The sequence below is a fragment of the Delphinapterus leucas genome, chromosome 2, assembly GCF_059928025.1.
Source record: "Delphinapterus leucas isolate spDelLeu-1000000601 "Yukka" chromosome 2, BTC_Dleu_Yukka2, whole genome shotgun sequence".
In the NCBI taxonomy this organism is placed as follows: domain Eukaryota; kingdom Metazoa; phylum Chordata; class Mammalia; order Artiodactyla; family Monodontidae; genus Delphinapterus; species Delphinapterus leucas.
Window position 1 is genome coordinate 97,307,247 of NC_143130.1, and position 15,305 is coordinate 97,322,551.

Sequence of the window (15,305 nt, forward strand, 5' to 3'; positions counted from 1 at the left end):
TTTTATGTGTAACTATATCAAAATGTGTAATATATTTATGTTTTGATGAGTTGAATAATTATAATGATAATTTAATTCAAAAGAAAACAATGTTAAGACTTAGAGCCTCAAAGTCACCAGATATATAACATTATAACGTTAAAAAATGTATATACTAATTACACCCAATTAGGATAAGGTACCAATAAAACTTTCAGTTTTAACTTTCAGTCATAACATACGTTACAGTAAGATTGGGAGCACTGAAAGAGAAAATAAATAACATAAACTTTCCAACTGTTAAAGGAGAGCTTGTTCACATTATTTTAAATGGATGTGTTAGAATATCAAACTCCTTTGGTATTTTAGACTCCAATGTGTATATGTAAAAGAATGAGGTCATAGTACGCTACAGGTGACGTTCTCTGCAGCTATGTGGTATTAAGATGAAAAGTTTTAGTTGTCAGTACCTACAGTTTTATACACTTCTAGGGAGTCTGGGAGTCTTGGTGGGGTGCATGCTTTGGACCAGCACCACCTCTCCAGGAGCCCCTCCCAGGCTGGCCGTTGCCCTCCCCACCACCCTCCCGGGCTGTTTCTCCAGACCCCCTTCTTCTCAGGATATGGAAGCTAACTCAGCCAGATGCTGCTGAACAAGTCACCTGGCCCTTCTGAACTCCTTGTATTTCCTCAACTGTAACTGGTGAGGGTAGAACTAGACCATCTCTAACAGTCTGTAGTTCTCTGAAAGCCAAACCCTTCTCACAGTCCATTTAGAGACACTTGGGGACAGCGCCCAGGGAATAATGGTTTTCAGGGCACTGCCTCCAAGCCAGTTTCTATGCTCCTTATCTATCCCTTAGTCTAGGATACATTTCAAAAGATGCCTCAGCCAGGAAGCCTTCTCTGATTATGCGAAACCCAATAAAATCTAACAACCAGCCCTCATCCTGTCTCCAACCTTTTAGATCATAAGACCTGACACTGGACGTACTTGGGAAGTACCTGCTGAGTTAATGCATGACTTGACACGTTAATGTGCATTTACATCATGCCATCACACTGCATATGTCTGAATAAAACTTGTCTCTGTACTCATCCACGTGGCCTCTTGCAGAAACTGTTTTCAAACTTTTAAAAGTAATGAGATTTTTACATTAAGAACAAGAGTAACAACACAACAACAACAGTAAAATCCAAACTGTTCAAAAAGACCACTAATATGTAGTGTTGTGAGGCTGTGAAGCAACTGGAGCCCATTGCTGGTGGGAATATAAAATGGTGTGATGACTCACAGCCACTTAACATGCACTGACTTTATGACCCAGCAGTTCCATACCTGGGTATTTACCTGAGAGAAAGAAAACATAGTCCACACGAAGATTTGGACACGAATGTCTATAGCAGCTTTATTCATAATAGCCCCAAACTGGAAACAACTCAAATGTCTATCAATAAGAGGGACTTCCCTGGTGGCGCAGTGGTTAAGAATCCGCCTGCCAATGCAGGGGACATGGGTTTGATCCCTGATCCGGGAAGATCCCACATGCCGCAGAGCAACTAAGCCCGTGCGCCACAACTACTGAAGCCCTCGTGCCTAGAACCCATGTCCTGCAACAAGAAAAGCCACTGCAATGAGAAGCCTGCGCACAGCAATGAAGACCCAACGCAGCCAAAAATAAATAAATAAAATAAATAAATTTATTTTAAAAATGTCTATCAATAAGAGAATAAACAAATAGTGGTACATCCATACAATGGAATACAATTCAGCAATTAAAAAGAGAACAAACTAGCCTTACATACAAAAGCATGAATGAAACTCAAAAACGGGCTGAGTGTAAGAAGTGAGACATAAGAGAGTACACAGAGCACGTTTCTGTTTATTTGAAATTCTAAAACGCAAAAACTAAACCTTAGCGACAGAAAGCTGATCAGCGTTTGCCTAGGACCTGGCATGGGGGTGGAGGATTGACTAGAAAGGAGCAAGAAGGAACTTTTTAGGGGAGATGGAAATGTTTTGTATATTGATTGTGGTGGTGTTGATTATGTAGGTGGATACATTGGTCAAAACTCATTAAATTATACACTTAAAATGGGTGCATTTTAGATGTAAATGATATCTCAATAGAGTTGATTGCGATATCAAATTTTAAAAAGATCTCTGCCCACGGGACTTCCCTGGTGGTCCAGTGGGTAAGACTCTGCGTTTGCAATGCAGGGGTCCTGGGTTCAATCCCTGGCTGGGGAGCTAGATCCCACATGCATGCTGCACCTAAGAGAGTCTGCATGCCACAACTAAGAGGAATTCCACATGCCCCAACTAAGAGTCCACACACCGCAACTAAAGATCCCGCATGCCACAACTAAGACCTGGTGCAACCAAGATAGACAGAAAAATAAATAAATAAATATTTTTTAAAAAATAAAAATTAAAAAAATCAAAAGATCTCTGCCCAAATGTCAGAATGGATATTAGAGTTTATAAGACAAAAGATAATAAAACAATAGATAGCATGCTTTGTAGCCCATAATTCTTCTTTTTTTTTGTATTTTTAAAAATTGAAGTATAGTTGGTTTACAATATTGGGTTAGTTTCAGGTGTACAGCAAAGTGATTCAGTTATATATTTTCTTCAGATTATTTTCCATTATAGGTTATTATAAGGTATTGAATATATTTCCCTGTGCTATACAGTAAACCCTTGTTACTTATCTATTTTATGTGTAGTAGTTTGTATCTGCTAATCCCATACTCATAATTTATCCCTGCCCCCCTTCCTTTTTGGTAACTGTAAGTTTGTTTTCTGTGTCCATAAGTCTGTTTCTGTTTTGTATATAGATTCATTTGTACTATTTTTTAGATTCCACATATAAGTGATTTCATAATAATATTTGTCTTTGTCTGACTTACTTCACCAAGTATAATATTCTCTAGGTCCATCCATTTGCTGCTGCAAATGGCAATATTTCATTCTTTTTTATGGCTGAGTAATATTCCATTGTGTGTGTGTGTGTGCGCGCGTGCGTGTGTGTGTATACATATATCATGTCTTCCTAAACCATGTCCATTGATGGTGTAGCCCATGACTCTTATTTTTTTCAAGATTTATTTTTTTATTTATTTAGGCTGCACTGGCTCTTAGTTGTGGCACACTTGATCTTCGTCTCGGCATGTGAACTCTTAGTTGTGGCATGCATGCAGGATCTAGTTCCCCAACCAGGGATCAAACCTGGGCCCCCTGCATTGGGAGCACAGAGTCTTACCCGCTGGACCACCAGGGAAGTCCCCATAGCCCACCATTCTTAAGGGGATGACTGAAACGGGGGTGATGGTGGGGCGACAGATGGGGTTCTGTGATCCTGGCTCAGTCTTAGCCGTGAGGCCTTGGGCAAGCCACTTAACTTCAGTGGAGACTCAGTTTCCTCACCTATAAAGATAATAACAATACCAGTGTATTAGAATGATGACTTTTTGTGTTCCCTATCTGGGTCACAGAAGAAGAAATTCCGAATCTACCTTATCTGACAAATTTGTATTGTTCAGCCTCAGGTGGAGCCATGACTTCATCTGAAAAAACTTGCCCTGTCCCAGAGGAAGATAATTATAACACTAGTGCACCCTTGCAGAGCATTCTCTCTGTACCGGCACTATTCTGAGCATTCTCCATAATTCATGTAACCCTCACAACATTCTATGAAGCAGGTACTATTTTAATCAATCCCATTTTACAGACAAGGAAACTGGGGCCCAGAAAAGACAACAGTTATTAAGGGACACAACCCGGATACCAACCCAGGTGCTTTGGCCCAGAGCCCACGCTCTTAGCCATCAAGCTATCTTGTCTCTTGTTAACAAAAGCATAATTTGCAATAAAGTCAGGGAAAGGAAGTTGATTGAGAAATACTAGCTTTATACAAACTTAAATGTGAACAAAACCCAGTACCTTTCTATCAGCACTTTTACAAAAAATAGTGAAAGGTGATTTCATGGTGGTTTGGAAAATCCTGCTCTGTTTCTAGTTTCAATTGCTGTGGTCTTTCTGAAGAGCAGGCTGGACCTACTAACAGGAGGAAAAAGAGATCTAGTTAGGGAGACCAGCCCTCCTGGGTTTAGCACTGAAAGTTCTGTGTCCCAGGATACCCCCTAGTCCTGGTCGCCCTAGGCTAGCTGTTCCCCAGCGAAATAACCCTGAAGGAAAAGAAAAGCTGTGATGTGACCTGGATTGGGCTCCTGCCTCCCTCTCCAGCTCATTTCTCACCACTCTCTTCCTTGGCCAGGCTGAGATAGTTTTAGTTCCAAAATGGACCAGACTCTTTCCCTTCTGGGCGTGATTCCTGCTGTTTCTTCAGGCTGTTTCCAAGCCCTCTTTGCTTGGTTCACACTCGCTCCAAACCCAACCAGACTGATGAAGTTCAGCAGGTACACACCGATGTGGCCACACCAGTTGTTAAAATATCCACTTCCAGGACTTCCCTGGTGGTCCAGTGGTTAAGAATCTGCCTTCCAATGCAGGGGACGCAGGTTCGATCCCTGGTCGGGGAACAAAGATCCCACATGCATGTCGCAGCTAAGTTCACGTGCTCTAGAGCCCATGTGCCGCAACGATGTGGCCAAAAAAAAAAAAAAAATCCACTTCCCTGAGTGTAACCCTCCCCATCACTCTTCCCCAGGAGCCAGCCACTAAAGGGTTAATATCAGGCACACTAAAGATCTTCTAAAAAGCTGCTCCAGCACAAGGACTAGCATCTCTCTGCAGCCATACCAGTTGTTAAACAATGTAAATATCATCCCTGATTAAAACTATGTAAAATGTGAATTTATATAAGCAATGCCAAGAAGAGAATTTGGATGTCATTATTAATTGAATGCTTGTTTATTGGGTCCTCTTTTTGTAAAGTTGCTAATGTTCATAATGATCATCCTCATCATCAAAGGAAAACACACACTCTAGCGTTAACCCCAGGGAGTTGAGTGGACCTCGGTGGTCTCAGGCCCCAACTTCTATTCAAGAGGAGGCTTTGGGCCAGTGGAGCCAGTCTTTGAGGAGAAGTAACTGAGGATTTGGCTGAACCCAGGGCTTGGCCATTTGGACAAGTGCTTGTGACATCAGGGAAGGTGGGGCTGCCTGCTTCTCAGTCTCTTTATCATTTGGCAAATCATGCCTCCCCATTCATTTATTCATTCCACAAAGAGTTGATAAGCTCCTCCTAAGTGGGATGCCACTGGACTGGGGCAGTAAGAGCCAGAAGTTGTATGAGACCCTCCCTGTTCCCAGCTGCTTGAAGTATATGATATGCACACAGGAAACACATAACGTTCTCAAAGTGAGAGAAACAGACAATGAGTTTAGAGAAGGGAGGTTAATGTAGGGTAGGGCGAGGTGGGGAAAGAGGTGAGGCCTGTTTTGTTCATCCACGTGCACTCAGCACTTTCCACAGTGACTGCCCCACAGTGGGTTCGAAAAGAACCTCATGGAATGAAGGAATGAATGAGAACAAACTATTCATAATTCTGCCATTCAGAGGTAGTCATTGACATGTTGGTGCATTTCCTCTTTTTTTTCTAAATATACGACAAATATATTTTTTAATTTCAGTAACTTTGTAAAATTTATTTATTTTTGGCTGCGTTGGGTCTTCATTGCTGTGCGTGGGCTTTCTCTAGTTGTGGTGAGCAGGGACTACTCTTCGTTGCAGTGCACGGGCTTCCCATTGCTGTGGCTTCTCTTGTTGCAGAGCATGGGCTCTAGGTGCACGGGCTTCAGTAGTTGTGGCTCATGGGTTCTAGAGCGCAGGCTCAGTAGTTGTGGCACACGGGCTTAGTTGCTCCGCGGCATGTGGAATCTTCCCGGACCAGGGATTGAACCCGTGTCCCCTGCATTGGCAGGTGGATTCTTAACCACTGCACCACCAGGAAAGCCCAGTAACTTTTTTTTAGTGTAAAATAACATGTTCATTGTAGAAAAAGGAGAGAAAATGATGATAAAGCAACATAATATTAATTGCTAACATGTGTTTAGTGTTCATTATATATCAGGCTTCCCACCCAATGGCGATGAATCTCCATATTTTGGTCTATGTCCTTCATATAGGACTCTCTTTTATTCTAACTGTACACTTAAAAAAAAAATACCTGGGCTCAAACTGTTTATATAATTCTGTATCATTTAACTTTTTTTTTTTTTTTTTTTTTTGCGGTATACGGACCTCTCAGTGTTGTGGCCTCTCCCGTTGCGGAGCGCAGGCTCAGCGGCCATGGCTCACGGGCCTAGCCGCTGCTCCGCGGCATGTGGGATCTTCCCAGACCGGGGCACGAACCCGTGTCCTCTGCATCGGCAGGCGGACTCTCAACCACTGCACCACCAGGGAAGCCCTAACACTATTTTTAACATTTTCCTACATCATTGGAAGTTCTCTTAAGGATTATTTCAGTGGCTATTTATCCCATCCTGGGGGTATACTGTAATTAGAGGCTGTGGGAAGCCAGCAGGGACTTACTTGTACAGTCTATCCAATGGCAAACAGGGATTCACTATAGGTTTTTTAGTGGGAGGGTGACAGAATAAACTTGTCTTAGGAAGATTGAGCGCACTAGAAATGAGCAAAACAAAGCCAGGGAGGCAGGCAGGAGGTGATTCTTTGCGCAAGGGATGCTAAAAGGAAGAGGGGCGTCAAGTACTTCACGAAAAGGACTGAGGACGGGGGAGGATTGAGAGGAGGGAGTCCAAGTGCATCGGAAGGTTTGGAGAGTATTCGGCTCCAACTCCTTCCAATTCATTAGCTTGAGAGAATTGTGCTACGTGATCAGAAATAAGGAAGTTAGAAGGGGAACTCTGTTAATGAAAGGAGAGGGGAGTTCTTTTACATGAACGTTTTTAGCTGGCAACTCCTGAAGGCAGTTAAAAAAAAGAAAAAAATACTGGCCAGGGCTTGAGTGCAGAGTCTGGGCAGGAAAGAGTTGTCTGAGGGGAGCAGTAGCAGTTGGGATCAGGTAGATGGAGACGGGGTGGAGAGAAAGACAGGGAGAAGCAAAGGCTAAGCAAGGCTGGATGCGGGACAGTGGGCAGGGCAGGGCGGAAGCCCCAGAGGCAGCCTGATCCTAGAGACAGATGGCATGGAGGGGCTGGAGGGCTGACTAGCAAGATCCTGTTCCCCTGGCACCAGGAGGCTGACTCAGCCCAGGCCGCTGACTTTGCCGCCAACTCTCTCCCAGGACACAAGTACACCGAGTAGAGAAAAACCCAATTAATTAACTGGAAAGCCTGGTGAGTGTGCAGCCTAATTATTGTATTATCATCAGTATGTTGGTAAATAAGTAGTGTTCTTCCCAGGTTTATTGAAGTATGATGGACAAAGAAATTAAGTGTTAGATATAAAATTCTTTTTCTTGCATCCTCTTTTTATTTCAAAGCTTTCTGACCTGCCCATTGAGTCTCTGGGCTCCTTCTGAGTAGCAAGCCTGATTCGGAGGCTTTGGAGTGGAGTATGCAGAAGAAATAGAAAAAGACTACATGAGGTGCATTTCACTCACAAAGAGCCTGTGCACTGAACTTTTTGAGTAAACTCTTTCTTTTTTGTTAATCCCTTTTTCAGCAATAGGAAAATCATGGTGGTGGGGTACGGGTAGATTTCTTTTGGTTTATTCTTACTGAGTTGAGGTTTTGCTGTAGGTATTCCAATGTATGCAGTAATTTTAAATAAGATATGGGCTTAACAGAAATGCCTAAGAATTTGACCATACCTGAGTGTGAACCTGTGGATTGCTGGTTCTGGGACTGTCTGCCACTTACTAGCTTCTTTGATCTTGAGGCTAGTCCCCTCACTTCTCTGGGCCCCTGTATACTCCCCCCAACACCCCTCACAGACCCCAGCAATTGCACTTGGGTATCATGTGAGATAGGGCAAACTAAAGCACTTTTACAAGTCTAAAGCTCCATACACCTTGTGTTGGACACTTTGGAAACAAAATGTTATGACTGCCGTGATTCAATGTCAGGGCCACGTTTTAGTTTTGTTTTGTTTTTCTGCTAATTAAAACTATTTTATTAATCTTACACTCTCCCTAAGCTAGCTAATTTTTTTTAACTTAGGGCTTAGGTTTTTGGGGTTTTTTTTGATACAGTTGACATACAATATTACATCAGTTTCAGATGTACTACATAGTGATTTGACATTTGCATATGTTATGATCACCATAAGTCTAGTAACCATCTGTTGCCACACAGTTATTCCAATATTATTGACCATATTCCTTTTACATCCTCATGGCTTATTTATTTTATAACTGGAGGTTTGTACCTCTTAATCCCCTCAGTATTTCACTCCCTGCCACCCTCATCCCTTCTGGCATCTACCTGTTTGTTCTCTGTAATTACGACTCTCTTTTTATTTTATTGTTGTTATTTTTTAAAATATTTATTTATGTATTTATTTATTTGGCTGCACTGGGTCTTAGCTGCAGCATGTGAGATCTAGTTCCCTGACCAGGGATCGAACCCGGGCCCCCTGCATTGGGAGTGTGGAGTCTTAGCCACTGGACTACCAGGGAAGTCCCTATTTCGTTTTGTTTTGTTTTTTAGATTCTACATATAAGTGAGGTCATACGGCATTTGTCTTTCTCTGTCTGACTTATTTCACTTAGCATAATACCCTGTAGATCCATCCATGTTGTGACAAATGGCAAGGTTTCATTTTTTTATGGCTGAGTAATATTCCTTTGTACATATATACCATATCTTTATCCATTCATCTATCATGGACACTTAGGTGGTTTCCATATCTTGGCTACTGTAAATAATGCTGCAATGAACATTGAAGTGCATATATCTTTTCGAATTATTGTTTTTGTTTTCTTCAGGTAAATACCCAGAAGTGAAATTGCTGGTAGTTCTATTTTTAATTTTGGGGGGAACCTCCATACTGTTTTCCATAGTGGCTGCATCAATTTACAATCCAACTGATAATTCACAAGTGTTCCCTTTTCTCCACATTCTCACCAACATTTGTTATTTGTTGTCTTTTGATGATAGCCATTCTGACAATTGTGCTTTTAATTTGTATCTCCCTTATGATGAGTGATGTTGAGCATCTTTTCTTGTGCCTGTTGGCCGTCCATGTGTCTTCTTCAGAAAAATGTCTATTCAGGTCCTCTGCCCATTTTTTAGTCGGGTTGTTTTGTTTTGGTTTTTTTCTTCGTTGAATTTTATGAGTTCTTTGTATATTTTGGATATTAACCCCTTATTGAATATATTGTTTGCAAATATCTTCTCCCATTCAATAGGCTGTCTTTGTTTTGTTGATAGTTTCTTGCGATGTGCAAAAGCTTTTTAGTTCTATGTAGTCCCATTTGCTTATTTTTGCTTTTGTTTCCCTTTCCAGGAGACAGATCCAAAAAAATATTACTAAGACCTATGTCAAAGAGCATACTGTCCATGTTTTCTTCTAGGAGTTTTATGGTTTTAGGTCTTATATTTAAGTCTTAATCCATTGTGAGTTTATTTTGTATATGGTGTGAGAAAGTAGTCCAGTTTGATTCTTTTGCATGTAGCTGTCCAGTGTTCCCAGCAGCATTTTTGAAAAGCTTGTCTTTTCCCCATTGTATATTCTTGCCTCCTTTGTTATAGATTGATTGTATAAGCAAGGGTTTATTTCTGGGCTCTATATACTCTTCCATTGATCTATGTGTCTGTTTTTGTTCCAGTACCATACTTTTTTTTATTAGTTTTTTTTTAATTTTTAAAATTTATTTATCATTTATTTTTGGCTATGTTGGGTCTTTGTTGCTACGTGCGGGCTTTCTCTAGTTGCAGCGAGTGGGGCTACTCTTTGTTGCGGTGCGCGTGCTTCTCATTGCAGTGGCTTCTCTTGTTGCGGACCACAGGCTCCAGGCACGCGGGCCTCAGTAGTTGTGGCACAGGGTCTCAGTAGTTGTGGCTCACAGGCTCCAGAGCGCAGGCTTAGTTGTTGTGGTGCACAGGCTTAGTTGCTCTACAGCATGTGGGATCTTCCTGGACCAGGGCTCGAACCCGTGTCTCCTGCATTGGCAGGTGGATTCTTAACCACTGCACCACCAGGGAAGCTCAGTTCTTTTGTTTTTTAATACACTTTATTTTGGAACAGTTTAGATTTACAGAAAAATTGAGAAGATAGCACAGGGTTTCCCTGTATCTCACACCCAGTTTCCCCCATTATAAATATCTTACATTGTATGGTATACATTTGTGACAATTAATGAACCAGCATTGGTATATTATTATTAACTAAAGTTCATATTTTATTCAGAATTCCTTGGTTTTTACCTAATGTCCTCTTTTTCTCCCAGGATCCCACATTACATTTAATTGTCATGTCTCCTTAGGCTCCTCTTGGCTGTGGCAGTTTTTCAGACTTTCCTTGTTTTTGATGATCTTGACAGTTTTCAGGAGTACTGGGCCAGCATTCTGTAGAATGTCTCTCAGTTGGAACTTTTCCGATGTTTTTCTCATGATTCGGCTGGAGTTCTTCAGAGGTAAAATGTCATTCTCATCACATCACATCAAGGGTACATACTATCAACTTGACTTATCAGTGTTGATCTTAATCTTGATCACCTGCTTGAGGGAGCGTTTGTCAGGATTCTCCACTGTAAAGTTATTTATTTCCCCACCCTTTTCAGACTGTCCTCTTTGCAAGGAAATCACTATACACAGCCCACAAGATTGCTGGTTTACACTCCTCCTTGAGGTGGAGTATCTACATACATTATTTGGAATTCTTCACAGGAGATTTGGCTATTATCCCCCATTTATTTATGTATTCGGTCATTTATATCAGAATAGACTAGCAGCTATTTATTTTATACTTTGGGTTATAATCCAATACTGGTTTATTTTGTCGCTCCAATTGTCCCAGATTTGGCCTTTGGAAGCTCTTTCAGTTGGCCCCTGTGTCCTCTAACTTATCTCCACCTTCCTGTTGTTTTGTTTGTTTGTTTAGCACTTCCTTACTTTCTGTGCTCCAAAATGTTCCCAGGCTCATCTTGTATATTTCCTACTCCAATCCTAAAATCAATCATTTCTACAAGGAGAAAGTCAAGGCGACGTTTTAGTCTTAGCAAATGTGTATCTGACTGGAAGTTGGGACAGACAATCCGTCAGGTGGGCAGGAATAAGACTCAAGCCACCCTCGGGAGGGGACTCTCCCAGCAGCAACAGCCAGAATTACAAGCCCTTAGCTGAGAAATAGATGACTCACCAGCTCCCCAGGTTGTCTCCTCCCTCCCCCTCTTGCTGACAAGACTGTCCCTAAACCAGCTCCGACAGAACGACCTAGGTTCGAAAGTGTCCCCACCCAAGGGGCCAGTGAAGAATGGCCTGTTGCAGGCCAAGTTAGGGCTTTAACCATAGCCAGCTGATACCTCCCCCCATTTGTGTATTACTTATACCCCTTCTACCTGCAGAAAGAATTAAACAGGATTACCTTCAAATTTCAGCTACAATAAAACTATTAAAGCTTGGGTAAAAGGACAAGAGTGCTGTGAAGAAGAGCGCGCGCGCGCGTGCGTGCGTGCGTGTGTGTTGGGTGTGTATGTGTGTGTGTTAATTTTGTCCCAGACACCTGGGCTGAGGCAACTTCCCCAGGTTCCCTGAATAACAGATTGCTAGCTCCAGAAGGACCTTAAGAAATAAATATGCTTCACCTGGCATTTTATAGCTGAGATGGAGCAAGTGATTTCTCAGGAATCACACAGCTAATGAGCTGAAGAAGTAGGAATACTGGGGCACGTCTCTTGATGTCTAGGTCTTTCAAATTCCCATTCTTGCCTCCCTTTCCAGGAGAGCAAAAAGAATAGCTTTTAGACCTCCTGGGTTATACAATGGCAAGACAACACTTTGAGGCTTCTTTCACTTGCCAGATGAATAAACTTATGTGGATGTGTCTGAGAAGTCATTGGGGGCTATAGTTAGGGGTTATTAGCATCCCCAGACACTCGGACATAGGGAATGCAGGATGTAGACATTGGGATGCAGAAGTGGATACTGGGGATCCTACCATTTCCCCACAGTCAAGCTTTAAATGGTTAAATCAGCAATGTTCTAGTTGTCCTCAACTTTTGACCAACAGTGGGGGAAAAAAAAGAAAAATAAATAAAAACCAGGGGTCCTGAGACTTTTTTCAAGAGATTTAGAGATTTTGACTTAGGGATTTTTATACTACCAACTGTTTAAGAAATTGGATTATCTCTTTTCTTTAATATCTGCCTCCCAACACTCTCCCTTCCACTACTCATGAATGAGGTGTTTTCAAGGATCTTTGTGTAGGCTGAGATCTTTGTACGGGCTTGGAATGCAGAGAAAGCATTCTGGGCCTGGTGTCACTTGGTGTGGCTGCAGTAAAGAGACGAAATTAGCATCAGGCTATTTTTCACTTGCTCTCTTGGTGACCTTCTTAGGGCTACCTGGGATATCTTGTCTCTGTCTGTAAACTCCTTCTAAGGCAAGGACAGTGCGCGGCCCAGAACAGCATCAGCAAATAGTTAATTACTCTGTGTTTTGATGATGATGATGAAGATAATATTAGGAACTTTGGGGATTTAGAAAATGTTCAACTGGAGGACTGTCCTTGAAGATCCTCCCCAGCTAGCTTCTCCAGCACCCTGATTTCCTTTAGAGGAGCAGAGTGAAGGTGTTTAAAGCCTGCCTTCAGGCTGAGTCTAGAGGACGCTCTTCGGTGGAAGGGGGTCGTTAACATTCCTGCCTGCTGAGTTCACGCCTGCGTGTATCTTCGGCCTCTTCATGATCTCTATATTTTAAAAAAATAATTCATTAATTAATAAACTTATTACCCAGACTTTTTTATACTCGTACAGACATGTCTAGTTTTTTGTTTTAATTTGAACAAAGGTTTAATTTGAACATGCTGCATTGTGTGTTCTGCAATTTGCTTCTTCCTCCTAACAATAAATCCTGGATATCTTTCTCTGCCAAGATACCTAGATCTGCCTCATTTGGGCGAGTCTTTGTCCTCGTACCTGTGTGATTCTCCGAGCGTCATTTTTTGGCCTGCCTCTCTTTCTCGGGGTGTGAGAGATTGCCTGACCTCTTGCGGTACGCTGCAGAGGGAGGTCCTAGAGGAGGCCTGGAGGGTGGGCGGGGCCCGAGGCCGCATGGGATATGCAGATGAGGTAGGCGGGGCCCCCCATATACCCGCGGTTAGCTGCTGGCGGGTGAGCCGGGTCTCGGCAGATTCAGTCAGAGGCAACCTACGGACCTTGCTTCACCGAGCACAGCGGAGCCTGGTACCCGGCTGTCCCGGGAGCGGGCCATGCCCCCGCGGGAGCTAAGCGAGGCCGAGTCGTCCCCGCTCCGGGCCCCGACCCCTCCGTCGCGGCGGGGCAGCGCGTCCCCAGAGCTGGGCATCAAGTGCGTGCTTGTGGGCGACGGCGCCGTGGGCAAGAGCAGCCTCATCGTCAGCTATACCTGCAATGGGTACCCCGCGCGCTACCGGCCCACAGCGCTGGACACCTTCTCCGGTAATTTCAACGGCCCCGGCGGCCGCGTGGCAGGGGCTGGGGTTGTGCACCGGGGCTGGGGCTGGCGCTGAGGCGCGAGTGCACTGAAACCGCCGGGGAGGCTGACGGGAGCAGGCCCCGAGGTGGCGCTGGTGAGGCCTGGTGGGATCCTGGACGCTGTAACTCAGACTTTCCCCTGCTCCTCCTCTGCAGTGCAAGTCCTGGTTGACGGAGCCCCGGTGCGCATTGAGCTCTGGGACACAGCGGGACAGGTGAGAGGAGTAGGGAGCGGCCTCTGCTGGTCTGGGGTGAGGTGGGCTGGAGGCTGGGAGGACCCCAGATCCATCAGGAATGGAGAAGGCCTTGGGCCCTTAGTTACGAGTCTCAGTCTCCAACCTCAGGTGGCAAGCGGATTCCCGCGTCCAGGGGCAGGGAATAAGCCTACTAATGGCCTGGCCTTTCCATCCCAGGAAGACTTTGATCGCCTTCGCTCCCTCTGCTACCCGGATACGGATGTCTTCCTGGTCTGCTTCAGCGTGGTGCAGCCCAGCTCCTTCCAAAACATCACAGAGAAATGGCTGCCAGAGATCCGCACTCACAACCCCCAGGCGCCCGTGCTGCTGGTGGGCACGCAGGCCGACCTGAGGGACGATGTCAATGTACTGATTCAGCTGGACCAGGGAGGCCGGAAAGGCCCCGTGCCTCAACCCCAGGCTCAGGGCCTGGCCGAGAAGATCCGGGCCTGCTGCTACCTGGAATGCTCTGCCTTGACGCAGAAGAACTTGAAGGAGGTGTTTGACTTGGCCATTCTCAGTGCCATTGAGCACAAAGCCCGGCTGGAGAAGAAACTGAACGCCAAAGGTGTGCGCACCCTCTCCCGCTGCCGCTGGAAGAAGTTCTTCTGCTTTGTTTGAAGAGCTGTGGCAGCAAAATGATCAGTAGGCCAATGGCCACAGACTTCTAGAACCTGGGGCACGGGGCCTTTGAGGGACCTGCTGGCAGGGCCACGTCACCCCCGTGGGACTCAGTTCCCATATGAACACTGTGGCAACACAGCCTCCAACTGCCCACTCTTATGTGCCAGGGTGAGCCTAGGGCCTGGAGGAGAGAAGGCTCTGACTTGGTTTTCTGTGGATTTCTCTGACTTGGATTTCTCAAGTACAGAGAAATCCCAGTACTTTGATTTTCATGGGATGATCCTAACAGTGTCAGCTCCCTCCAAGCAGTTTGGGATCCAATACCCAGTCTCTTCTCATGGGCCCTTAGGTCAATCTGGCTGAATTAGGACCACTCCTGGTGGTCCCCACCTGCTCCTTGGCACAGGGGTGAGGAAGAGCCTGGGGAACAGCTGGGCATCTAGGAGGGCTGGAAGGCATCCGGCCCTGAACTGGAGAGAAGTTTAGGATGGATTGGGTAAGACGGAGGTCAGTGAGAGATTGAGAGGGGTCCGAAAGTAAAGGCTTGGAGCCTTGGGACTGGAGGCAGGCTGGGGAGGAGGAGGCAGATGAGAGGGCTAGGCTTGGAAGGAAGAAGAGAAAGAAGGAGAGCAGAGAAGTGGGGCAGCTGAGGAGCAAGGCTGCCACCTGGGCTGTCCTCAACCCCCAAGGCCAGGGAGGGTAGGGCTGGTCCCTGGGAAGAGCTGGGTCTCAGTGCTCCCTAGGCACTGCCCGAACTGGCTAGGCCAGGAGTGGGGCAGGAAGTGAGAGGCAAGGCCCAGCAAGAGGAGGGGGAGGAGCTGCAAATTGGAGCCTGAAGAAAGAAGGGGCTTTCTCCAAGGTCACAACCTAGAAGATAAGGCAGTGCAGAGTCTGCAAATAAAGCCTTAAGTTTCTGAA

The 15,305-nt window shown here is 44.8% G+C and overlaps 1 protein-coding gene and 1 non-coding gene across 2 annotated transcripts; both read left to right on the forward strand.

The window, feature by feature from the left end:
- The first annotated feature begins 2,157 nt into the window (after nucleotides 1–2,157).
- Nucleotides 2,158–2,230, forward strand: TRNAA-UGC (transfer RNA alanine (anticodon UGC)). Its single transcript has one exon. It is a non-coding gene; the product is annotated as a tRNA-Ala (tRNA).
- Nucleotides 2,231–13,106: 10,876 nt separating this feature from the next.
- Nucleotides 13,107–15,305, forward strand: RHOV (ras homolog family member V). Its single transcript, XM_030762780.2, has 3 exons — nucleotides 13,107–13,491; nucleotides 13,684–13,742; nucleotides 13,941–15,305. Exons 1-3 carry the CDS (start codon nucleotides 13,284–13,286, stop codon nucleotides 14,382–14,384), a joined length of 711 nt encoding a protein of 236 aa, XP_030618640.1. The 5' UTR covers nucleotides 13,107–13,283; the 3' UTR covers nucleotides 14,385–15,305.